The 24,963-nt window shown below is 44.0% G+C and overlaps 1 protein-coding gene across 1 annotated transcript in view; it reads left to right on the plus strand.

Moving 5' to 3' along the window:
• Nucleotides 1–13,475, plus strand: part of rtf2 (replication termination factor 2) — a 171,458-nt gene extending 157,983 nt beyond the window's left edge. Inside the window, exons 8-9 of the mRNA XM_041204081.1 lie at nt 5,035–5,124; nt 12,897–13,475. Of these exons, the coding sequence (XP_041060015.1) occupies nt 5,035–5,124; nt 12,897–13,099 (293 nt within the window). The 3' untranslated portion in view covers nt 13,100–13,475. The remainder of the gene's footprint in view (nt 1–5,034; nt 5,125–12,896) is intronic.
• The last annotated feature ends 11,488 nt before the right edge of the window (nt 13,476–24,963 follow it).

Raw genomic sequence — 24,963 nt, forward strand, 5'->3', positions numbered from 1 at the left:
AGTCATTATGGGGTGGTCCTATTAATAAGTGCAGTTCACCATGGTGTAAGAAATGGCTTTCTATTAGCCTTATAAAATTTTAAGAAATTAATTGAATACTCTCTCTCTCTCTCCACCTCCCTCTCCCTCCTTCTCTGTTTAAAGTCTTTCTGCTGACGTGTGGTCTATTCATCAGGCCACTATCTGACCAAGGAACAGACCTTTGTCTAAGTATAGCTAGATCTGATAAGTTCGGAGGAGTCATGTCCGTATATCTAAGAAGGTAGTAAGATGTCTTTACAAGAGATGAGCAAAGATGATATTGATGTTGAGACCTAGGCCAGGAGAGTGCCTTGGACACCTATACTTTGGTAATTGGACAATTGAATGGGACAATGTGATTGAATGAGTGATCAGCAGGAGATGGCTACCAGCCCCCAAAACTTATAAAACTTATATAAAAGGGCACCTGAGAATGTAAAATCGCAAATGAAGGGAGCGGACTCCTAGGGGTGGATTCATACCAACTTCAGCTTAACACACTGATCAGTCTGAAGGTGTGGAAGAGATCGTTATGGCAAGCAGCAGAGATTCGGCCGTTCTGTCTATCTGATCAAGGACCGGGAAATCATCTCACCTGTCATAAGTCTACGATGCTTGTTCTGATTACCTGTTGTATTCAAACTATTGCTTCTCAACTGATACCTGTGATGGAGGATTATTTTATGAGGAAAGGGTGGGCATTTATCTTATTGAAGCATTTAAAATCCTGAGGGGATTTGATAGGGTGGATGCTGAAAGGATGTGTCCCTTTTTAGGAGAGACCAGAATTAGGTGACACAATTTAAAAGTAAGGGATCTTCCATTTAAGATGGAGATGAGAAGATTTTTTTTTCTCTGCAGGCTACAAGTCTTTGGACCACTCTTCCACAGAGAGTAGTAGAGGCAGGGTAATTTAATATTTTTAAGGCAGGGGTAGATAGATTCTTGACTAACAAGGGAGTCAAAGGGTATTAGGGGGTAGGCATGAATGTGGAGTTTAGGCCACAGTTAGTCAGCCATGATCTTATTGAATTGCAGAGCAGGCTCGAGGAGCCGAATGGCCTACCCCGGCTCCTAATTTGTATGTTCGTATGTTCTCAATAAACTACTTTGAACCACTTGTTACTCCTCAACCCTCCTTTTTGGGGACCCAAATGGTGTTGATGCATTTGAATGGAAGCTATCACTCACTGGCAGGGTCCAGTGAATAGATTGATGCTAGAGCCTTTACCAATGCATCTTAGGTCGTGGGCTGCCAGCTGAGTTTCCTCTATTAGCCATAATGGTTTCTACCCCACTGATTCATGATATGTGAGATGAAACACCATATGCAGCAGAATCTGCATTATTGGAGCAGTAGAACCAGACATGGAAGGAAAACTCTCATTAACTTCAGTTGATGGCACACTGTGTATTGGATATCTCAGGCTTTCATACGGATGATGTTTGCCGGCACCCACCAGATCCGGATAAATAGGATGAAGAATCCTCCATCCGTGTTCACATCCTCATTGACCCGTTCCACTGGATGAATACCAAACATTAGGGCCGTTGTGAATTCCATTTTAGATGTAGAAAGAGTTTGGAAATATGGAACCTGAATATTTGGATGAAGGATACTCAACTGACTTTCTACTGTATCTTCATTTGGTGTGGTGGTATAGACTGAAGTTGCAAGGGCAGGGAGGTACCTTTTCATACTTGGGCTGGAATTCTAGGTTAGTTGGTTCTTGGACTGATTGTCTTTGACGATAGTTGGCGTTGGGGTTCTGAAAGGGATACATAACATAGTGTACATAGCAGCCCCAGGAAATATTTCAATTTTTGGAAATTAAGATGACGAAGCACTTCCCACCAAATAACCTATGGCAATTTTAGCGGATCTATGACTTTAAATCTAGTTTTTCCCAAGTGTTGTCTCCTCCCTAGTACTTGTGTATTTTCAAGCATGGCTATCTTTTAACTAGCACATAACCACGCACATATAGATTAGTTTCCCTGTATCCATTCATATGAATGGTTTTGCTGCTATTCGGACCTGAGCCCATCACTTCTATTTCACTTTCTCTACCTCTTCTTTGGTCTTTTTCATCTCCTGCCATTCATCTGCCTCCTTTCTTTACTCCGCTATCGATGACTGTCATGCCCAGTGAAGGCATGTCCTATTCACAACTTTAAATATGGACTCTGTGTTCATATAGAAGCTTCTGGAGTTGTCTATATATTTTGAAATAGACATTGATGAACTCTTAAGATGGCTGCCATGAGTCAGGTGACCCTTGCTTATTCAACATAGACTATCTCAAACATTCCAAAAAGTGCCTGCCTGAATAACCATGGGAAGGGGCCTCCCCCTTGAATGGACACACTCAGGCAGAACACTGGCTATCATTTGGAGATTCACCCAAAACACAACTCTAGACTCTGTGATTCCAAATTTGAACCCTAACGATGAGAGCTGGGTAGAAACTAGTTCATCCTGAGTAAGTGTGAAGAAATCATCTTTTATCTTCATTTTGGAGCAATGGCTTTCAGCTAGTCTATTCCGGGTGGACAAAACCAGTATTGGTCATGTGATCGAAACTTGCTTGAGATAATAAGTTTAATTAAAGACCCCGTAAGAAGCTTGGCCAGTTTTTTTAAGAGACCACTGAAGACTGCAGAACAACAGAAACAATAAGACGGTACCACCTCTGCCTCTTTAGAACCGGAAGGTTATAAAGTCTTTAAAACACCTCTTACCCTGATTCCAAACTTCAAGTTCATCAGTAAAGATTTTGGACCTGATACAAAAGCTGCAAGTGCCAAACCTCTTGACCTTCTGAACATTCATCTTTTCAAAGGAATCATGTGGCAATCCTAATATCTAACTCCAGCCATCTAAACTACAATTAAAGAATGGAAAAGACTTTCTTCTTCACCAAACCTACAAAGAATGATTTTCCTACAACAAGCTAAACACATGATCTGTGAACTATTCTTTTGGGTTAACCCTTGTAAAAGTGCACTATCTTCTTTAACTGCATCATTCTTCAGTGTGTGATGTGTGACTGACGTAGCATTTAGATTTTTTGGGGTGAGTATGTGAATAAATAATCTTCTTTATTTAAGCCCATGAAAGTCTGCTGCTGATATTTAAATTGACCACATCCTCCAGGGCTAAGAAACGCATACATCCACCAGTAGAGACTGAGGGAGGAAAGTAGAAAAGATACTTGGGCGGAGAATGAGATTTTTTTTTAAAACAGAGATGTGAAAGAGCTGTAAAAGGTAAGAAGCTCAGGGAGGGGTAGGGAGACAGACTAAGGTGTGATTTAGAGTTAAGGGTTACAACGCTACTGTGATGGTTTGAGTAGGGCAAGCAGTAGAAAGTATTAGCTGGGTGGAGAAATTTCATTATGTGGAAAGGTATCGTCACTCATGAGCCATGTCTCATCAATACCATGATCTGAACGTGATCTCCAAATAAGCTCATGGGTGGCAAGGGCCTAGTTCACAAGTGAACGCACATTCTGGAGGGAGATGTGGAGAGGGGTGATGATAGTGGATCTATTTGCAAAATTCAAAGGGTGAGAACTGGCAGCAATTTGAGGGATGGGATGGAGGTTGGAAAGATTAGCCCCTGGCAGGGACGCAGGGCAGGGAAGTGAGTAGACTGGGGTTGTTTGTTAGGTGGCAGTGACATGCCTTGGGCTTTTTAGAAGATGCCAAGAGAGAAACACTGAAGGAACCTATAAGATTATCTAAGAGGGAATCCAGCCAGGGATGGCAGCAGGAGAGTAGAAAATATAAACATTGAAGGATTGGGGTTTGTGAGGTAGAGTACTGTTATGGACAAGGGAGGAGAAATAAATTGAAACTTGCAATTCCCTTCCCTCACTGTCTGCAATCAGTGCTTTACTGGAAAGGTCACATGTGAATGACTTCTCATCCTGTGATTTCAACCTCATCCCAACTTTTCTTACCCTGTCTCCTCTGAATTTGCTGCCCTCTCTTCCTCCCTAAATCTCTCCCGACATGTTAAGTTTCCTACCCATATGCACGGCCACTGTCTTGATCTTGCCATCTGACACTGCCTTGCTACACCAATCGTAAATATCGGGAAGGCTGAAATCATTGTCTTTGCCTGTCATACACTGTTCCTTGGCCAGCTATTTCCAACCCAGGCAGCTGTCTAAAGTTGGCTAGACCATTGGCAATCTTTGTGTTGTGTTTGAACTCAAGATGAGTTTTTGACCACAAATCCAGTCCATCACTAAGACAGCCATTTCCACCTCAAACATCACCCTGTTAGGTTGACCCTGTTCCTGTTTGTCTACTGTTGAAATCCTCATCCTTGCCTTTGTTATCTCTACATTTGATTATACCAATGCTTTTCTGGTCAACCTCCTACATTCCATGCTACATAAATTCATGTTCATCCAAACTCTGCTAACCATACCCCAACTTGCTCCAAGTCTTATTCACCTATCATCTTTTGCTTGCTGATCTACACTTTCCCCAACCTGAAAGCACCTCGGTGTTAAAATCCTCATTCTTCTTTTCAAGTCCCTCCAAGGCTTTGGCCTTCCATATCTCTGTAACTTTCTTCAACTCTGCAAGCCTTTGTGACCTCTGCACTCCTCCAATTCTGGTCTCTTACATATCCCTGATTTTTTGGTTCCACCAATGGTGGCTGTGCTTTCAGCCACCATGACCCGAAGCTCTAGAAATTTCTCCCAAAACTTTACTGCCTCTCTACCTTTGGTGACTAGCACATGTGGGACAATAACAAGGACACAAGGACCTTGAAAGGAAGAGAAAATGTTCTGCTTATTCAAGATCGACCACTCGAATAATGCTGCAGCACCAGCTCAAATTGAAAATGATGCAGGGGCATGTTGTAGCTGAGCTATAAACATAAGGCTGAAAAGTTCCAAAATAAATATGAAATTAGACTCTTAATCTCCTGATACAACATTCCAAATTATTAGTATGTAAATTTGCTCACTGTTTCTTATTTTCTTTACATAGAAATGCCAGGGCCATCGACCGAGAAACCCAAAGAAAATAAAGCAACCATTGACAAAATGCTGAATGGTTATTCAAGCACTACCAGTACAGGTTGGTTTCTCTTGTAATGTCTGTTTCGGTTCTGGCTGTCGTACTTGAGAGATAAGATCTCAAGTTCAGCTACTGGCATAAACTGCATTGTAAAGAGTTTATTTGCTGTCTGTATTTTTTCTACTTTCAAGCAAATTGTGTTTATCCTGGATCTCCAATTGTTTCTTGAATGATTCAATGGTTCTCATCCATCATTATTCATTCCAAAGTTTTGATCACTCTCTGCACAAAGAATTTCAGTGTGAAGTTACTAGTTTGCACTGTGTCGCCTTGTCTTAATCTCAAGATTTCAGAAAAATGGCACTTATATCCTACTTAATTTGGTTTGTCCCCTCTAGGAACATAACAAAACCCTTGAGTGAACTGTCTCATGTGCACTGACTTTATAAATGTGATCAGTTGCAAGCCAGTAATCCCTGTTTGCTAGTTATCTATTTGGTTTACTGATGCCCTTTTCTCCACGGGTTGGCCTTTGATGGAAATGGACAATTGGATAAGTAATCTGATACTCTTGCTTTGGAGGTTGTGTAACAATGGTGGAAACTGGCATCTCTGCCATAGACTCAAAGAGCTGTCAGTGGCAAATATAAACAGCAAATGCTGGTGATACATACATATGAAAATGATGGACAGGTCCATCCAGCCTTCTCCACACAGTGATCAAGTCTCATCCCAAACTGGAATCTGATCTGCTGGTAGGGTAGGCGGGGCTGTTGTCCAATCTATAGACTTTCAACATAGACATCAGTGAAGACGTTAACAAATCATTGAGGTTGTAAACATAGCTTGACAGTAGCTGTGCTGTGTTTTTGAGGATCTTTCCAGGTAACAAAGTACCAATCATTATCAGCTATGGAAAAACTGCATCAAGTTGTAGTTTAATCAGTGTGACCACAACTTATTAATGAATCTCCAATTTGAATTTAGGGGATTTTCAATCTTTTTTCTAATGTAGTACTTATTAAACAGCTTGTAAGATTTTTATATTTGATTCCTTTTTTAAAATTGAAAGAGATTGTTAAACAAAAATTTGGATTCCACTCTGCCTGCCATTGGAACAGAATTAGGATTAAAATCCTGTAATTACAATATAAAGTGTTACTGTTCATTGATGAGATGAAACATCTCTGCACACCAGTCTGTGCACCTGCACTTCTGATTGCTTGGGAGGTGTTCAGAGAAATGCTCAGAACCTTCCCAGATACACCAAGGCTGCTAGGCTACCTGGCCAAGATTTGGGGATGTGCAATGAGTAATTTTTACTTATCTTGTAATATCATTCCCGAGAGGCAACTTGAAGAAAATAAGAGTTGCTGAAATGACCTGACACATACCTCATTCTCTCTGAATGTAATGGCCAGGAAGCATGCTGTCTGCCACTGCATTAATAATAAATGGCACTTATCAATATGTTTTTAATTGGTTAGTATTCAAAATTAGTTCACACTGGGTAAAAACAGTGCAGTCAGTTTGAGGAACAAGAGTTTAGCTTTCCCTTGGTGGCTAAGAAGTTAAATCAACCTTCTATTACTTAGCCAAATTTTGTTCTTGGTGCAATGTTCCCGTAATGTTGGAAAAACTTAGGTCTAACAGCATCTGTGGAGAGAAAAAAAAGAGTTAACGTTTCGAGACTGTATGACTCTTCAGAGCTAAAGAGAAGTAAAATGTGATTAAATTTATACAGTTTAAGGGGGGTGGAGCAGGTGAAGCTGGATAGAAGGGCAGTGATAGAAGAAGGCAAAGGAGAGATTGACAAAGATGTCATAAACAAAAGAACAAAGGGGTGTTAATGGTAGTGGTACTGGCTAAAAGAGGTGCTGATGGTGGCATTAAGGATAGAAAGCAGACTGTGATAATAGCAGGACAAGGGTAAGCACTCAGAAAAGAACAACATGAACAAGTGACAGAAGGCCCTTGTGGGTGTGGGCTGGGGGGAGGGGATGATGGCGGGAAAAAGACTGAAGATAGGATAAAAGGTGGGGATAAAACAATGATAATGATAACAAAAATAAGTGGATAAAAAATAAGAATGAAAAAATAAAAATTAAAAAATGAAGATGAATGTTGAAAAAAGGGGATAAAAAAGGGGGTGAGGATGGAGGAGAGAGTTCATGGTCTGAAGGCGTTGAACTCAATGGTAAGTCCGGAAGGCTGTAAAGTGTCTAGTCAAAAGATGAGATGCTGTTCCTCCAGTTTGCGTTGAGCTTCACTGCAACATTGCAGGAGGCCAAGGACGGACATTTGGGCATGAGAGCAGGGTGGTGTGTTGAAATGGCAAGGTACAGGAAGGTCTGGGTTATGCTTGCAGACAGGCCAAAGGTGTGCCACAGAGCAGTCACCCAGTCTGCATTTGGTCTCTCCAATGTAGAGGAGACCGCATTGGGAGCATAGAATGCAGTAGACCAAATTGAAGGAGGTGCAAGTGAAGCGCTGCTTCACCTGAAAGGAGTGTTTGGGCCCTTCAACGGTGAGATGGGGGGGAAGTAAAGGGGCAGATGTTGCATCTTCTGCAGTTGCATGGGAAGGTGCCATGGGAGGGGGTTGAGGTGTAGCGGGTGATGGAGGAGTGGACCAGGGTGTCCCAGAGGGAACGGTCCCTACGGAATGCCAACAGGGGTGGGGTGTAGGGAAGATGTGCTTGGTGGTGGCATCATACTAGAGTTGGCAGAAATGGCAGAGGATGATCCTTTGACTGCGGAGGCTGGTGGGGTTAAAAATAAGAACAAGGGGGACCCTATCGTGGTTCTGGGAGGGAGAGGAAGGTGTGAGGGCAGAGGCGCAGGAGATGGGTCAGACACAATTGCGGGCCCTGTCAACCATGGTGGATGGGAAACCTTGGTTAAGGAAGAAGAAAGACATGTCAGAAGTGCTGTTTTGGAAAGTGGCATCATCAGGACCGATGTGACAGAGGCAAAGGAACTGGGAGAATGGGATGGAGTCCTTACAGGAAGCTGGTGTGAGGAACTGTAGCCGAGGTAGCTGTGGGAGTCTGTGAGCTTGAGTGAATATTGGTGGACAGTCTATCACCAGAAATGGAGACAGGTCAAGGAAGGAAAGGGAAGTGTCAGTGATGGACCATGCGAAGGTGATGAAGGGAAATTGGAAGCAAAATTGATAAATTTTTCCAGGTCCAGACGAGAGCATGAAGCAGCACCGAAACAGTCATCAATGTACCAAAATAAGAGTTGTGGGAGGGGACCCAAGTAGGATTGGAACAAGGAATGTTCCACATACCTCATAAAGAGACAGACATAACTTGGACCCAAGTGGGCATCTATAGCCACAACTTTTATTTGGCAGAAGTGAGACAATTGGGAACAGAGAATGGAGTCAAGGTAGGAAGAAATGAGCTGGGGCAGGAACAGGCTGACAAGATCAGTCTACCGGGACAGTCCTGTTTGTTAATAATCCTACCCCGGACTGCCCGCTTCTACCTCCTCCCCAAAATCCACAAACAGGACTGTCCCAGTAGTCCGATCGTGTCAGCCTGTTCCTGCCCCATTGAACTAATTTCTTCCTATCTTGACTCTGTTTTCTCTCCCCTTGTCTAGTCTCTTCCCACCTACATCCGCGATTCCTCTGATGCCCTACATGATACCAAAAATTTCCAGTTCCCTGGCCCCAACCGCCTCCTCTTCACCATGGACGTGCAGGATGGTCTGAGGGGTCTCCACTTCTTCCTTGAACAGAGGCCTAAACAATCCCCTTCCACCACCAGTGCCCCCCCCCCCCCCCCCGACCCCACAAGGGCCATCTGTCACTTGTTCATGTTCTTTCCAGAGTGCTTACCCTTGTCCTGCTATTATCATATTCTGCTTTCTGACCTTAATGCCACTATCAGTGCCTCTTTTAGCCAGTACCACTATCATTAACACCCCTTTGTCCTTTTGTCCATGACATGGCAAATCTCTCCTTTGCCTCCACCTATCACTGGCCTTCTACCCAGCTTCACCTGCTCCGCTTCCCTTAAACAGTATAAATTTCATCACATTTTACTTCTCTTTAGCTCTGAAGAGTCATACAGACTCAAAAAGTTAACTCTTTTTTCCCCTTCACAGGTGCTGTTAGACCTGCTGAGCTTTTCCAGCATTTTCTGTTTTTGTTTCAGATTTCCAGCATATGCAGTCTTTTGCTTCTATGTTCCCACAATGTTGCCTTGTTTTACTTTTGTGGTTGGCAGTGTACTTAAGAGCTGGGAGTGGATTTGGGTTGTCAGAAGCACTGTACAGCTATTACAATGCTTCTATTTCTTTTGGTGGTTCTATTTTGCATTTGTCAAAGTTCAGAGAAGTGTTTACCTTGGTTGAGTCACTGGATTATGCAGATTCCTCAGTTTAATATTAAGCTATATAAATCAGCAAGTTGCAGTTGGATTTTTTTTGTCTTCCTTGAGTTAGCTGATCTCAGATGGAAGCGATAATAGGGACATTTTGTTTGATCTTTGTGACCTTGATGTCACAACGTCTGTCATTGAGTAAATCCATTATTAAGGAAGTAATGGGGCATTTGGAAAGTCCAATACAATCCATCTGAGTCAGCAAGGTTTTATGAAGGTAAATTGTGTTTGATTAATTTGCTAGAGCTCTTTGAAGATGTGACAAGCCAAGTGGATAATGGGGATCCTGTAGATGTAGTATATCTGGACTTCCAGAAGGCCTTTGATAAGGTACCGCACAAAAGATTAAACACAAGATAAGATCACACAGAGTTAGGGGTAATATGGTAATAGGCTTGGATAGAGGATTGGCTAACCAACAGAAAGTAGAGAGTTGGGATAAATGGGTCTTTTTCTGGATGGCAAGCTGTAACTAGTGGGGTGCCATAGGGTTTGGTCCTTGGGCCCCAACTATTTATAATCTATATTGACTTGGATTCAGGGATAGAAGATACTATAGCTAAATTTGCAGATGACACCAAAATAGGTTAGAAAGTAAGTTGCAATGAAGAAATAAGAAATTTACAAATGGCTATGGACAGGTTAGGTGAATGGGCCAAAATTTGACAGATGGAGTTTAACGTGGATAAGTGTGAGGTTATCCATTTTGGTCGGAAGAATAAAAAGGCGACTTATTGTTGAAATGGAGAGAAACTTCAGAATGCTTCAGTGCTGAGGGATCTGGGTGTTCTTGTGTATGAATCGCTGAAAGCTATTCTGCAGGTACAGCAGGTAATAAAGAAAGCAAATGGAATTTTGGCATTTATTGCTAAAGGAATAGAGTAGAAAAATAGGGAAGTGTTGTTGCAACTGTACAAGATCGCACCAGGAGTACTGTGCACAGCTTTGGTCCCCTTACTTGAGGGAGGATGTAGTTGCACTGCAGGCGGTTCAGAGGAGATTCACAGGATTGATTCCAGAGATGCGCGGCTTGTTTTATGAGGAGAGATTGAACAGTTTAGGCGTATACTCGCTAGAGTTTAGAAGGATGAGAGGAGACCTAATTGAGGTATATAAGACGCTAAAGGGAATAGACAAAGAAGACGTGGAGCGGATGCTTCCTCTTGTGGGGCATTCTAAAACGAGAGGCCATAGTTTTAGGCTAAGGGGTGGCAGATTAAATCAGAGATAAGGAGGAATTACATTTCTCAAAGGGTTGTGATTCTGTGGAATTCACTACCTCAGAGTGCAGTGGATGCCGGGACGCTGAATGAATTTGAGGAGATAGACAGATTTTTAATTAGTAATGGGTTGAAAGGTTATGGGGAGAGAGCGGGAAATTAAAGTTGAGACCGAAATGAAATCAGCCGTGATTGTATTGAATGACGGGGCAGGATTGAGGGACTGAATTACCTACTCCTGCTCCTAGTTCTCATGTTCTTATGTTATGTAGGGAACGAAATGTCACCTCAGTACTTGCTTTCAGTCATGATTCAGTACTTAAAAGATATGCCTGTCTGAACATGGGGTGTAAACACACCATCAATCCTGCTGTGATTTCCTCCATGGCCTGTTGATGCTCACTGCCCAGCCTTTTAAGTGAAAAATAGCCACTCTGGAAGACACTGATAGTTGACCAACTCCTGTGGCGGCATTACCTGACAAAACATTAATTCCTTCAGGAGAAGTGGTGAGGAAAAGTTGATGGAAAAATGTATCAACTGTCTAACACACCAGTCATTTACTTTTAAAGCCCTGAATCTCTGCTGACTCTTTACGCTAAAATTACAAGATTGTAGCTAATGGCTACATTGAAAAAAACTGTGTAATTTTTAATAGAAGACAAAAGCATTGATGGTTTTGTGTTTAACTGGGCATGTTTGCTTGATTAGCTGTATTTGATTTGGATGCCACTGAATAGAGCCTGAAATTTTTACCTGGATTAGTTTCCAAGTGTCACCCAAAACAAAAATAATCATCCCTGAGGGAGTTGACCAAAGGTTGCACTGTTTGAGTACCTTATATTCATTTAGGGTCTTTAGCATTCAGAAGATCCCAAAGCTCTTTGTATGGGAGAGAGAATTAAAATATAGATTAAGGGAATAAAAAAATGGAAACCAATTATGATGCAGGTTTATGAGAAGTGAACTGAATGCTTAGTGGAAAAAGTGGCTGTTTGGAAAGTTGTAAATTTAATGCAGTAGTTGATAGGAAGCTCATAGAGTTTAGCAAGGTTAGGAGTGCAATGTGAATGGAATTTAGTGCAGAGCAGGATGTGTGCAATTGAGTTCTGAACTGGTTGTAATTTTTTAAAAATTTATTGTTTCACAGGATGTGGGCATCGCTGACTATGCCAACATTTAATGCCTATCCCCAATTGACCTTGAGAAGGTGGTGGTGAGCCACCACCTTGAACTGCTGCAGTCCATATATTGTAGATACACCCACAGTGCTGTTAGGAAGGGTATTGTATGATTTTGATCCAGTAATAGTAAAGGAACAAAGTGAAGGTGTGTAATATTACAGAAGCGGAAGTAAGCAGTCTTGGTGGTAGAAATGTTTTGGAATTCAAAGCTCAACTGTGATTGAACAGAATACCAAGGTTTTGCCCAGTCTGGTTCAATCTGCATAGGGAGCTGAGGAGGGGATAAAGTTTATGCCCAGGTCCGAAAATGGTGGCTTTTGTTTTCCAGGTGATCATTAATCCATATTTCATGATGCCCTGTCTAACGAAAATCTGTGATCTCAATCTTGAGCATTTCAATTGACCACCAGCATCTGCAGTGTTTTGGTGGGTGTGGGGAAAAGAGTTCCAGATTTTCACTATCCTTTATGTGATGAAGTATTTCCTGATTCAATTCTAAATGGCCTAATTCTAATTTTAAAATTATGCTCTGTTGCTCTGTCTTCAGGTAAAAAATCTTCCTCCCATGTCAAACTACAGCGTGTGTGTGATTGGGGGGGCCAATCTTTGATCATGTTTGTGTGCAATGTGAGACCATTTAGGATGGATTTTTTTTAACTGTTTTTAGTGGTTTTCCAGAAAATAACATAACTGATGCCACTGTCATTCAGAACGTTTAGAAGATAATTCTCTTGAGTTTGATGTAAAACCTGAGCCTTACTCTTGACAGATAGGCAGTGATCATTTGGGGATTCAACATTATTTGAAGTGTGATTATGCATGTTAAATTGATGGGGGGGTTGTTCAAGCCACTAACAACTGAATAGCTCATAGGCATAGGACATAATTTAAAGGAGCTCCCAGTGGCCAATCTGAAACACCAGTTCACCACTGCAATCTTATCACCACTCTACTTGTAAGCCTGTACTGTTGGGAAGGGTGGCACAACAGAAGCAAATGACTAATAGTTTCCGTATTTACTTTTTTTTCTAGCAAATGCACAGTCAGCATCATCTTCCACATCCACTGCATCTGGGAAAACTGGTAAACCTGCTTCTGGCATCACCAAGCGATCTCTTACAGAAACTGGAGAGAAATCGGAGGCTTACAAATCCATCTTCACATCCCATAGCTCAGCTAAGCGGGCAAGAGAGGAAAAACCCAACTGGATCACTCACACAGCTTACTACTACTGAGATGACTGGCAATGCTTTAAAAAACTTCTTGTCTTTCCCTGCCTAGTTTTAAATTGATGAGATGTAACTTTATTATCTTTAAAAGCCCATCTTGTGCTATTACATGAAGGAGAAGTACTTTTTTGTAGAGTTTTGTAGGTCTCCTCAGTATGTGAGATGTTAATAACTTGCTCTTTATATGATGCTATTCAAATATTGAAGATATTGAACCCATATGCTGAAAATGTACCTTGAAAGGTGCAAGTGCTGACTAGCAATGCATTATCAATCTACAACCTCAATCTGGCTAAAATCCAGCCCGCTGTTTACTGAAATAATTTTTTGCTAAGGTATCTGATGACATGTCCATCTCTGGCTAATTAAAATTTTCACCAAATGTTCTTTGTGAGCATCAGGTTTTACACTCAACCACAAGCACTGGTCACTGTCAGCAAGAAATATATCCTTCCTTCTTACTGATGAGAATATTATAAATTTGGTTTAGTAATTGAAAAGAGAAAACACATGTAACGAAATCCAAATCCTTCAGTTGACATCGAGATGATTTTGGATATCCTGGGTGAATAGGGCTCCTCAGTGGCGGAAAGAAAATTGCTACTTTTTCTGTAATCGCTGACCAAGTGTCTCATGGCATCCTGTGTAATGAATTACTGTGAAATACAGCAACTGTAGGCTAACAGTGCAGCAACGTTCCTCCAGACTGCAATCAGATAAATGACCGCAATCTTTTCTAGTGGAATTAGTTGAAAGAGGTATCTTGATTAGGACATTAGGAGCACTTATTCATCTGCTTTTCAAATAACCAGACAGGATTCTTAATATCCACTGGAACAGGCAGGTGAAACCACTGCTTAAAAATTCTTCTGAAGAATATGTGAAACCACCATACATGGCATCACAGAGTGGTAGGATGTAGATTAAAGAGGTCAAAAGAGGTAGATGGAAAATCAAATGGGGAGATTCTATTAGTCTGTCACACTTTCTAAGTGGTTGGTCTAGAGTTGGGGCCTGTTGCCCTACCTGCCATTGTTTTTGTTATAGATTTTTTTTTATTCGTTCATGTGATGGGGTGTTGCTGGCTAGGCCAGCACTTATTTCCCATCCCTAATTGCCCTTGAGAACTGAGTGGCTTGCTAGACCATTTCAGAGTCAACCACATTGCTGTGGGTCTGGAGTCACATGTAGGCCAGACCAGGTAAGGATGGCAGATTTCCTTCCCTAAAGGGCATTAGTGAATCAGATGGGTTTTTCACACAATGGTTTCTTTTCACTTTTAATTCCAGATTTTTATTGAATTCAGATTGCAGTGCTGTGGTAGGATTCAAACCCAGGTCCTCAGAGCATTACCCTGGGTCTCTGGATTACTAGTCTAGTGCCCATAACACTATGTCACTGCCTTCCCCCGCCAAAATTGTCTTGAGTGGTATGACCATACCACATGGCTCCTAGTTTTTGTTTGGTATAAGCATTAAAGTTCTATTGCTTTCTTTTTTGATTCCAAACCCAATTGTCATGATGTTTAACTGTTTCCCATCACTACACACTATTTCCTGGCCAAGGGAACAGGAAGATGAACTGCCTATAAACACCTGTCAGTGTTGGCTTTATAATTTGTAGATGATGTGCAAGTACTGTCTAAGTTTTTATGAACGCTAACTGTCTTTCGCATGTAGACACCGGTTCCATTTTACAGTGTCCCCCGACAAGCAACCCAGTTCAAAAGCTCAGAGATGTGAGTTTTTTTATAAAACACATTTGGTCTGCCACTGTCTGCACCATAAAATTAAGCCTCATACTACCTGGAGATGGAACTCTACAGTAGCTAGGATTGGCTTGGTTATTGAAACATTGGAGTGCTGTTCAGTGAAACTATGGGGTTAATTTTGGTGTGGGATGGATGGGTTGTCCAGCCTCTCTGTCCAATTTAAAAAATATATTCCTTGTTTTGAAAGAGACAAATTATGCACACAAGACTCATTCTGAAATGCTCGCATACCACTCAGTTTAAGGGCAATTAGGGATGGGCAACGAATGCTGGCCTTGCCATTGACACCCACGTCCCATGAAAGAATAAATTTTAAAAAGTGTTATTAACTTCCTATCAATACAGGTGTGTAAAAATAAAAATTAAAAGTCTCTACAGGGTTTGGGTGGAAGTGGTTTTTTATTCCTTTTTTACTTTTATTATATAAACAACAATTTTACCAATAACTTCCTGGCTGAGGGATAAGACTTCTACCAACTTTGCCATTGATATGTATAAATAGCAGTAAAATTGCACTATTTGCGTGAAGTTATAACTTTGTTTTTGACTGACTGGAGGAAGTTGTGGTTAAAGTCTCAGAGCGAGGCACTGGCAAACTTTGAGATGTCACAAGTGCCATCTGGTGGAGCACTGGTCAACTTATTACTGCTTAACCTCAGAAACCCACGCCGGGATTTTCCATGCCTGCCAGCGTCGGGCATGTTTGGTGCTGTGAGCGGACATTTTGGTGAAATCGGTTTCACGACGGTGTGAAACCAGTTCGCAATCATTCTGCTCAGCTTGCCTATATTGAGCTGAGTTCTCCACCTTCGGACATCGGGAACCTCATTGTAACACATCAGCATATTATTATTAGGCCTGCCTGCTTGAATCATTACACCCCCCCCCCCCCCCCCCCCCCCACTGGATCGTCTGCACACGTCAGCAGGAAAACACGTCAGTAGAACACATTTTGACAAGTGTGACATGCAGAAGTCAGGACTTAATCGCCAGGGTCTTGCTCACATCGCGGACATCCGAGGAGCAGAAGATGCTAGAGCCCGACAGCAAATGGCACACTGGAGGATGCCAGCATTGATGGCATGCTGGGTGGATTCTCATGGACATGGTTCTGCTGTGAAGCAAGTCATGGAAATTGGAAAGTCACTGTTGATGCTCACAATGGTTGATGACAGAGAGGGTGGGAGAGGAAGGTCAAGGATTGGCTGAGAGAGAAAGATATCGGGATGGGGTTGGGAGGGGGGGGAGAATGAACGTGTTGGGGGTGAGGTTGGGTGGGGGAAGTGAAGGTGTCGGGAGGTGAGGTTGGGAATAAAGATGTCAGGGAGGCTGGGGGAGGGAGAACGGGAGAGATATTGGCAACTGATAAGGTAGTTGTAAGAGGGGGTGGAAGGTGTAAGGGAAGGCAAGGGGAGAGTGTCCAAGGCGTGCAGAGAGGGGAAGGTACCCAGGGGAACAAAGGGGGCGGAGAAGGGAGGGAATAAGGGTGGAGGGAGAAGTAAGAGTGGAGGAAGGAGGAAAGGGGTAGGTGTAAGGCTGGAGGAAGGAGTTGGGAAGGGGAGGGACTAAGTGGGGTCGAGCTTGGGGGGTGGAAGTGGTGTGAAGGGGGGGAAGGGGTGCAGAGTGGGGATTGTGCATGTGAACATGCATGGGAGGGGTCAGATAGGTCCATGTCTTCCTCCTGGGGAATGAGCTGAGGGTGGGTATGGTATGAACAAATGGTGGGAATAACCGAGGACAGAGTGAGGTGGGAGGGTGAAGGTGCAGTGGTAGTGATAGGAGGGATGGCGAGGGTGCTTGATGAAAACGTGGAAGCAGACATGGACCCTGGGGGTGGAAAGGAGGTGGCCGGGGAAGCGAATGTGGGGTGTGGGGGGTGGCCGGGGGTGGGGGTGGATTTTGGGAAGGAAGGGAATGTGCACATTCATCTGGACATCCCAGAAGGAAAATGGTTGTGGCTGGTAGGTCACGGAGGGGAGGTGGAAGGTGATGCGAGGGTGGTGGGGGCGGTCAGCTGTGATGGTGGAAAGCAAATGGGTGACTGTGGTAGGGGAAAAGACAGGGGAGCTGATGAAAAAGCAAATCCAGACCATGCTGTCCAAATCGAAAGTGAAATGAGAATCATAGTGGGTGAAATCAAGTGCTCCATAGGAGTTTGATGCAGGTCAGCTCAGATGGACAACTGAAAGCGAACCCCAGCAAGCAGCGTTCAAAATGCTCAGGACATCGAGGTGAGTGTGATACGTGATGGACCCATGTGTGTGGGAGAGTATTTGCACGAGGCTCTGAAAGGCCCTGCCCCACATCCACTTCTCCCTCCAGAATCACTCGTTGGTCAGCTGCTCCCTCTGCAATGATAGAGGACAAAGTTGAGGGGCTCACAAGCAAAGGGGACTCAGAGGGAGAGGACAGCCTCTGAGATTCCTGAGTGGATGACCAGTGTTGCTCCTCCTCCTCTAGGGTGCCTGAGGGCCCCAGCCTGCCTCCTTGAGGGGAAGGAACACCTGAAGGGATGCCGAGGTGCCCCACTTCCCTCTCGCATTACCAATACAGGAACTCACCCATGGCTACCATGATTGAGTGCAGGTCTGTGTGCATCTCCGCATTCTACTGGACCAGGGTCTCCAGGGCGTACACCATCCTCCCCATGGAGATCCCCATGTGTGCATATGTGGGCACCACTTCATCAGAGAGCAGGTGGATGCACTCCTTCAACTCGGGTGCCACTCTGTTAAGGGCTTCCAACAGCTCTGCGTGATGTTCCCCCACCTTCTGCTGACTCCAGGATGAGTTGGAAGGCTGAATCCAGAGGTTCATCATCTGACTCGGACCTCACAGATGCCTCTTTCCCAGCAGTCATCCGAATGCTTGGGAGCTCAACTTAACCTGCCTCCTCCTACTGCGGACAGGTGTTGTGAACCTGAGCCTGCTCTAGATCTAGGTCCCACTGAGGTGAGTGTCTCTGTGGTGGTGGAGGGTGTGGGTAAGCACTGTGACAGGTCTTCCAGGCTGCTTAATTCCAGTTCTTCAATGGAGGAGGTGTCCTATTGGCTGCAGATGAGGATGTGGATGGAGCTGAGGGATTGGCTAGCTGAGGGTGTCGGTCGCTTGACAGAGCTCCCTGTGAACCAACATAGAGACAATTAATGCATGGCAGCAGAGTCAAAAGCAGGAAAGAGAGCACTTAGTCTCATTGAGGGAGGGATGCTGTGGTGCAAGATCCTTAGGTGGGTGTTCACTGCCAAACTTACCATTGCCACAGGCATGGTCCACATCCTCACCAGTTAGCATGATGGCACAATCCTCAAAGTGAGTGAGAGGCCTAATGTGGGCCACTCCACCCTCGGTCTGGGACCTCTCCCTGCTGACGTGAGCCAGCTTCTCCTGCATGGAAACAGATGGAGAGTGTGAGCAGGACACATGGCACTGTGTGGAATGTTTGTGTGGTGAGTGGAGCCATGGACAGGGTGAGGACGTGAGCTCGAGAGGGTATGAGCCTGATGGAGATGTGAGGGTGTGTGTGAGAGTTAGTGGTGTTGTCCCTTGAGGTGTGAGATCCCTGTGGATGTGTGATGGGTTTGTGAGTGTGTGTGATGAGGAGAGTGAATTACCCTGGTGGACCTGATGAGACCATTCATCCTGTAGCGGCACTGAGCAGCTGTTCTGTTTTGCAGGGCATTGGTGCTGACCACCGCTGCCATGGCCACCTATGCTGGATTGGTGATGCTGTTGCCTGCCCTGCAGCCAGAGCAGGAGTAGAGGACATCATGGTGGGCCTCCATGGGCATTCCAGTGATGCGTCCTTAAGCCTGGGGGCTGCAGTCTTTTTTGCCTTTTGTGGACATTTTCTCTTCAGTAGTTGTGGGCTGGAAACACTGAGATGTGTGCGCATGGCTGGGCTTTAAATATGGCGCCCGGCATGTTGAAGTGGTGAGGTGATGGCGTTGGGGGCGAATGAGAGCCGACCTGCCATGGAAATTGTGTATTTCCCGGGACTGCACAATCAGTGCAGCCTATTTGAGATTAAACGGCATGAAAAGCCACCGCTGTAGCCGGCAGGTAAAACCTCGGGCTGAATCGTCCCAGGTTTGCACTAAGTGTGGTATCGGGAGGGTAAAACAACGTTTTGCCCACTGACCACGAGGGTGGGCTCTCATTCGCCCGCCATGCCATCACCTCACCACTTTCTCATGCCAGGCTTGATATTTAAAGTGCAGTCACACGCAAACCTCTCAGTGCTTCCAGCCCAGGACTGCTGCACAGAAGATGTCCATGAAAGGGAAAAAGATTGCAGCCCCCAGCTTTAGTGACGTGTCACTGGAATGCCTTTCGGACACAGTGGAGGCCGGTCATAATGTACCCTATCCCCGCTGTGGCTGCAGGATGGGCAATGGCATGACCAACCAGGCTTGGGAGGTGGTGGCACTGGTGATCAGTGCCATTGCTGCACCGAAGAAGTTGGCCATCCAGTGCAGAAAGAGGATGAATGATCTCATTCGTGCAGCCAGGGTATGGCAACCATCTCATCAGTCTAAACTCACGCACTCAAGCCCATCACACATTCACTAGCATCTCACTTACTGCCAGCACAAGCAACATCACCACCTGTCCTCACACATGTACCCTCACATCTTTATCTGGCCTCATCTCCTAGAGCCATAGGGGTCTACAGCACATAAAAAGGCCCTTCGGCCCATCGAGTCTGCGTCGGTCAAACAATTACCTAACTATTCTAATCCTATTTTCCAGCACTAGGCCCATAGCCTTGTATACCATGGCATTGCAAGTGCCTATCCAAATACTTCTGAAATGTTATGAGGGTTTCTGCCTCTACCACCCTTTCAGGCAGTGAGTTCCAGATTCCCACCAGCCTCTGGGTGAAAAAATCGTTCCTCACATCCCCTCTAAACCTCCTGCCCCTTACCTTAAATCTATGCCCCCTGGCTATTGATCCCTCCACCAAGGGGAAAAACTCCCTCCTGTCTACCCTATCTATGCCCCTCATAATTTTATACACCTCAATCATGTCCCCCCTCAATCTGCTCTGCCCCAGGGAAAATAACCCCAGTCTATCCAATCTCTCCTTATAACTAAAACTCTCCAGCCCAGGCTGCATCCCGGTAAATCTCCTCTGCACACTCTCTAGTGCAATCACATCCTTCCTATAATGCGGATTCCAGAACTACACGCAATACACTAGCTGTGGCCCAACCAGCATTTTATACAGTCCCAGCATAACCTCCCTGCTCTTATATCCTATGCCTCGGCTAATAAAGGCAAGTATCCCATATGCCTTCTTAACCATCTTATCTATCTGTTCCGCTATCTTAAGGGACCGGTGGACATGCACATCAAAGTCCCTCTAATCCTCGGTACTTCCCAGGGTCCTACCATTCATCATGTATTCCCATGCCTTGTTTGTCCTGCCCAAATGCATCACTTCACACTTATCTGGATTAAATTCCATTTGCCACTGATCAGCCCATCTGACCAGCCTGTCTATATCCTCCTGTAATCTAAGGCTACCCTCCTCACTATTTACCACCCCACCAATTTTCGTGTCATCCGTGAACTTTCTGATCAACCCCACTACATTCAAGTCTAAATCGTTTATATATACCACAAAGAGCAAGGGACCCAACACCGATCCCTGTGGAACCCCCACTGGACACAGGCATCCAGTCACAAAAACACCCCTCGACCATCACCCTCTGCTTCCTGCCACTCAGCTAATTCTGAATCCAATTTGCCAAATTGCCTTGGATCTCATGGGATCTTACCTTCATTATCAGTTTCCCATGCAGGACCTTATCAAAAGCCTTGCTGAAGTCCAAGTAGACTACGTCAAATGCATTGCCCTCATTTACACATCTGGTCACCTCTTTGAAAAATTCAATCAAATTGGTCAGACATGACCTCCCCTTAACAAAACCATGCTGACTGTCCTTGATTAATCCCTGCCTCTCCAAGTGTAGATTAATTCTGTTCCTCAGAATTGCTTCCAATAGTTTCCCCATCACTGAGGTTAGACTGACTGGCCTGTAAGTTCCCTGGTTTATCCCTTCCTCCCTTTTTGAATAACGGTAGCACAATGGCTGTGCTCCAGTTCTCTGGCACCTCTCCTATGGCCAGAGAGGTATTGAAAATTATTGCCAGCCCCCCTGCTATCTCCTCCCTTGCCTCATTCAATAGCCTGGGATACATTTCATCCGGGCCTGGAGATTTATCTACTTTCAAGCCTGCCAGACCACTTAGAAGCCCCTCCCTTTCTATGCTAAGTTCTTTAATTATATCACAGTCCTTCTGCCTGATTTCCATACCCACGTTGTCCCTTTCACTTGTGAACACCGACATAAAGTATTCATTAAAACCCTACCTACATCTTCCGGTTCCACACACAAATTACCACTATGGTCTTTAATGGAGCCTACTCTTTCCCTAGTTATCCTCTTACTCTTAATATACATGTAAAATAACTTTGGATTTTCCTTTATTTGATCTGACAATATTTTTCCATGCCCCCTTTTTCCTCTCCTAATTTCCTTTTTAAGATCTCCCCTATACGTTCCATACTCCTCTCGGGCTTCCGCTGATTTGAACCTTCGGTATCTGTCATAAGCCTCCTTTTTCTCTTTATCCAATCCTGTAATTTCCTCAATATGCAGAGTTCCCTGGATTTATTGGTCCCACCCTTTGTCTTTACTGGAATATGTTGGCCCTGTACTCTCCCTATTTCCTTCTTGAATGAGTCCCAAGGCTCTGATTTACCTAAAAGTGGTTGCTTCCAGTCCACTCTGGCCAAATCATATCTGATCTTATTAAAACTGGCCTTCCCCCAATTTAGAACTCTGATTTCTGGCCCATCCTTGTCCTTTTCCGTTACAATCTTGAATCTAATGGATTTTTGATCACTATCTGCAAAATGCTCCCCTGCTGATATCTTTACCACTTGCCCAGCTTCATTCCCTAAAACTAAGTCCAGGACCTCCCCCTCTCTTGTAGGAACTTCTACGAACTGGCTTAAAAAGCTCTCCTGGATGCATTTTAAGAATTCCACTCCCTCTAAACCTATCACACTATGACTAACCCAATTAATTTTGGGTAAGTTGAAACCCCCACTATTAATACCTTATTATTTTCACATTTCTCTGAAATTTGCATTCATATCTGCTCTTCTATTTCTCTCTGACTGTTTGGGGCCTATAGTACACTCCCAGCATTGTGATTGCTCCTTTTTTGTTTTAAAGTTCTACCCATATGGCTTCATCTGAGGAGGCTTCTAAGATGTCATCCCTCCTTACTGCTGTAATTGATTCCTTGACCAATATTGCGTTACCCCCTCCTCTGGAGTCTGCCTCCTCAGCCTTCACCATCTTGAGGCCACTTGCACAGATCAACAAGTGGGCCCTCAAACACCCTGGGATACCTTCCTTTCCCAGTACAGCCCCCGTCCTGCAACCCCTTCCCTTGACTGAGGCCACTTCTCCCCCCTCCCAAGCAAGACCTAGCCTTGCAGCTGTTGAAAAGCCATCCACATATGGCTAATCTGGTAGGTACAGACCTGCCGTGAGCCCCCCTGAAAGTGATGTGGTGCTGCCTGTGAAGCCTGGTGCTGATGACCATGAGTGCTGCCCGAAGCAAGGTAGACAAACAAACCTCGAAGTCCCGAGCGAAGTGCAGCTCGCCAAGTGCCGTCGTGAAACACGCGGTGTGTTTTCCCACCAATGTGGGTGGACGATCCAGCGTGGGGACACGATTCCGGCGGGCTGGCCTAATAATGATATGCAAATGTATTATAATGAGGGTCCTGACATCCATTGGCGGGCTGAGCGGACAACCGCAACTGGTTTCATGCCATCGTAAAACCGATCACACCATATTGTCCGCTAATGCCATCGAACACACCCAACCCCAGTGGGCACGGAAAATCCCGACTGTCGTTTTACCCACCCGCTATTGCACTTAGTGCAAATCTGGGTCGATTCTGCCCCCCCACCGACACCCAACCTATAAACATGCTTTTAGCTCCACGATAGATGGCCCTTTCTCTCTGGACTAAGGAGGCCTTTTCATGTTGGTAAATTTGCATTGGAAAGGTCACACTCCTTATTGCTCTAGGAGTTCTATACAATTTAGGCTCTGCAATGCGCTGCTAAATACATCCTCTCAATTCCTCTTCAACTGCTCCATCTGAATCTATATCATGGCTACCCTGACCCTCTATTTCATATTGCCCTTCATCTCACCTGTTATTTTTTAAAAATCTGTCCTTATATCAGCTACGAAATGATCACACCAGGTACCATTCCTTATTCTCCCATTTCCTTTCTACTTTTCAGACACTATTCCATCTGTGTTACCCATTTACAAGCATAAAAAAGGATCAGGTTCAGGGTCCAAAGTGTGACTAAAAGCCACGCCCCATATCGATGGGGCCATTTTCTAGGTGACAGGTAGTTGCCACATAAAAGAGGTGTCAAGCTCCTTACACATATAAATGAGGGGCCTAATGATTCTTCTAGACCTCTCTGGGAAATTGGATAAAGATTAACCTAAGAAGTGAGCATCAACAAAAGGTCAGGCTTGTTTTTAAAATTCAGTTCTGAAGAAGAGTCATGTTGGAGCTGGAACATTAACGTTGTTTCTCTCTCCACTGTAACTGCCAGATCTGCTGAGCTTTTCAATATTTTCTGTCTTTATTTCAGATCTCCAACATCTGAAGCATTTTTGCTTTTGTTTTATAATTCTTCCCTGGCTTGCTGCATTAAAACATTCTCTTCATTTTGTCCCTGGATTTTTTTCCAATTATCTTAATTATGTGTCCTCTGGTTACTAACCTCCTGTTAATGGAAACCGTTTCTTCTATCTGCTCTGTCAAAACCTCTTATAATTTTGAACATCTCTATTAAATATTCCCTGAATGCTCTCTCTCTCTAAGGAGTCCCTCACCCCTGGTACCATTCTGGTAAATCTCTGCATCCTGTGTTGTGGGGTAACACCTCTGAGGTCTACCCAGTCTAGTTTGGATGGGGAAAACCATCGTGATACAATAGGAAGTTGATAGTGGCATTCACTCCCATCTGCCACAAATTGAATTTTGATCTTTTGTCCAGTATGAGACATGTAGAGGGGCAGTTGGGTAATTTCATAGTTTTTTTGGGTTTCCCCTGCATTAAACAAAGCAATGCGGATGCCATATTTAATTAGGTATTTGACTGAGACTTGCTTCTGTCTGTAGTCCAAATGCCAATGGCTGTATGTTTGCAGCAGCCATTTTAACAGGTTTTTTTTTAGCAGTATTAACTGAATAATATACTGGACATGACATAGGTTTGTGTATTACTTTATATGGTGCATCAGTCAAAGTCTCCACCGCTCCCAGTTTTGGTCTTGGTAAATGAGTTTTCAGGTTGCTAATTTAATCAATTATTCAGGTGGTCAGGAAGTTTGCCTTCCATTAACTTGATTGTACACAGTATCATATGTGAAACTGTCCTTTCTTCTCATTTTCAATTTTCAATACTTTCTTCTGGTATCTGAACAATTTCCCTCTTGTTTGAAACAAATAGCATTTACCACTGCTTTCTGCTTTCTTGTTTCATGCCAATTGTGTACTCACGCTACCATTGCCCCTTAAATAACATGAACTTCAATTATGCTAACACGTGTAATGGATATCTTATGTGATGCTTTATCGAATGCATTTCAAAAGTCAATGTGCACAACAGCCCTCTGTTATTTCAGTGAAGAACTCAGTCAAATGTTCCATATGCATTTTGCCTTCTATAAATCTATATAGCTGCTCCTACTAATTCTGTTCCCCTAGAGACAATTTTGCCGTGGATTATGGTCTAGAAGGGGGACTTGTGTGGACTAGTTGGGTTTTTATGACAATTCAATAACTTCATGGTCACTGCTATTGATATCATCCTTTTAATAAAATTGAATTCAAATCCTCAAGCTGCCATAATCCGGCTAGAATTCATGGGCAGGATTTTGGCCTTGGCGCGCGAGCAGTTGTAAAATTCTGACCCATGTTCTCTTGACTATTAGTCTAGATTTCTGGATTACTCATTGGGCAACATAACGACTGCACTTT

The sequence above is a fragment of the Carcharodon carcharias genome, chromosome 14 (assembly GCF_017639515.1).
Source record: "Carcharodon carcharias isolate sCarCar2 chromosome 14, sCarCar2.pri, whole genome shotgun sequence".
Classification (NCBI taxonomy): domain Eukaryota; kingdom Metazoa; phylum Chordata; class Chondrichthyes; order Lamniformes; family Lamnidae; genus Carcharodon; species Carcharodon carcharias.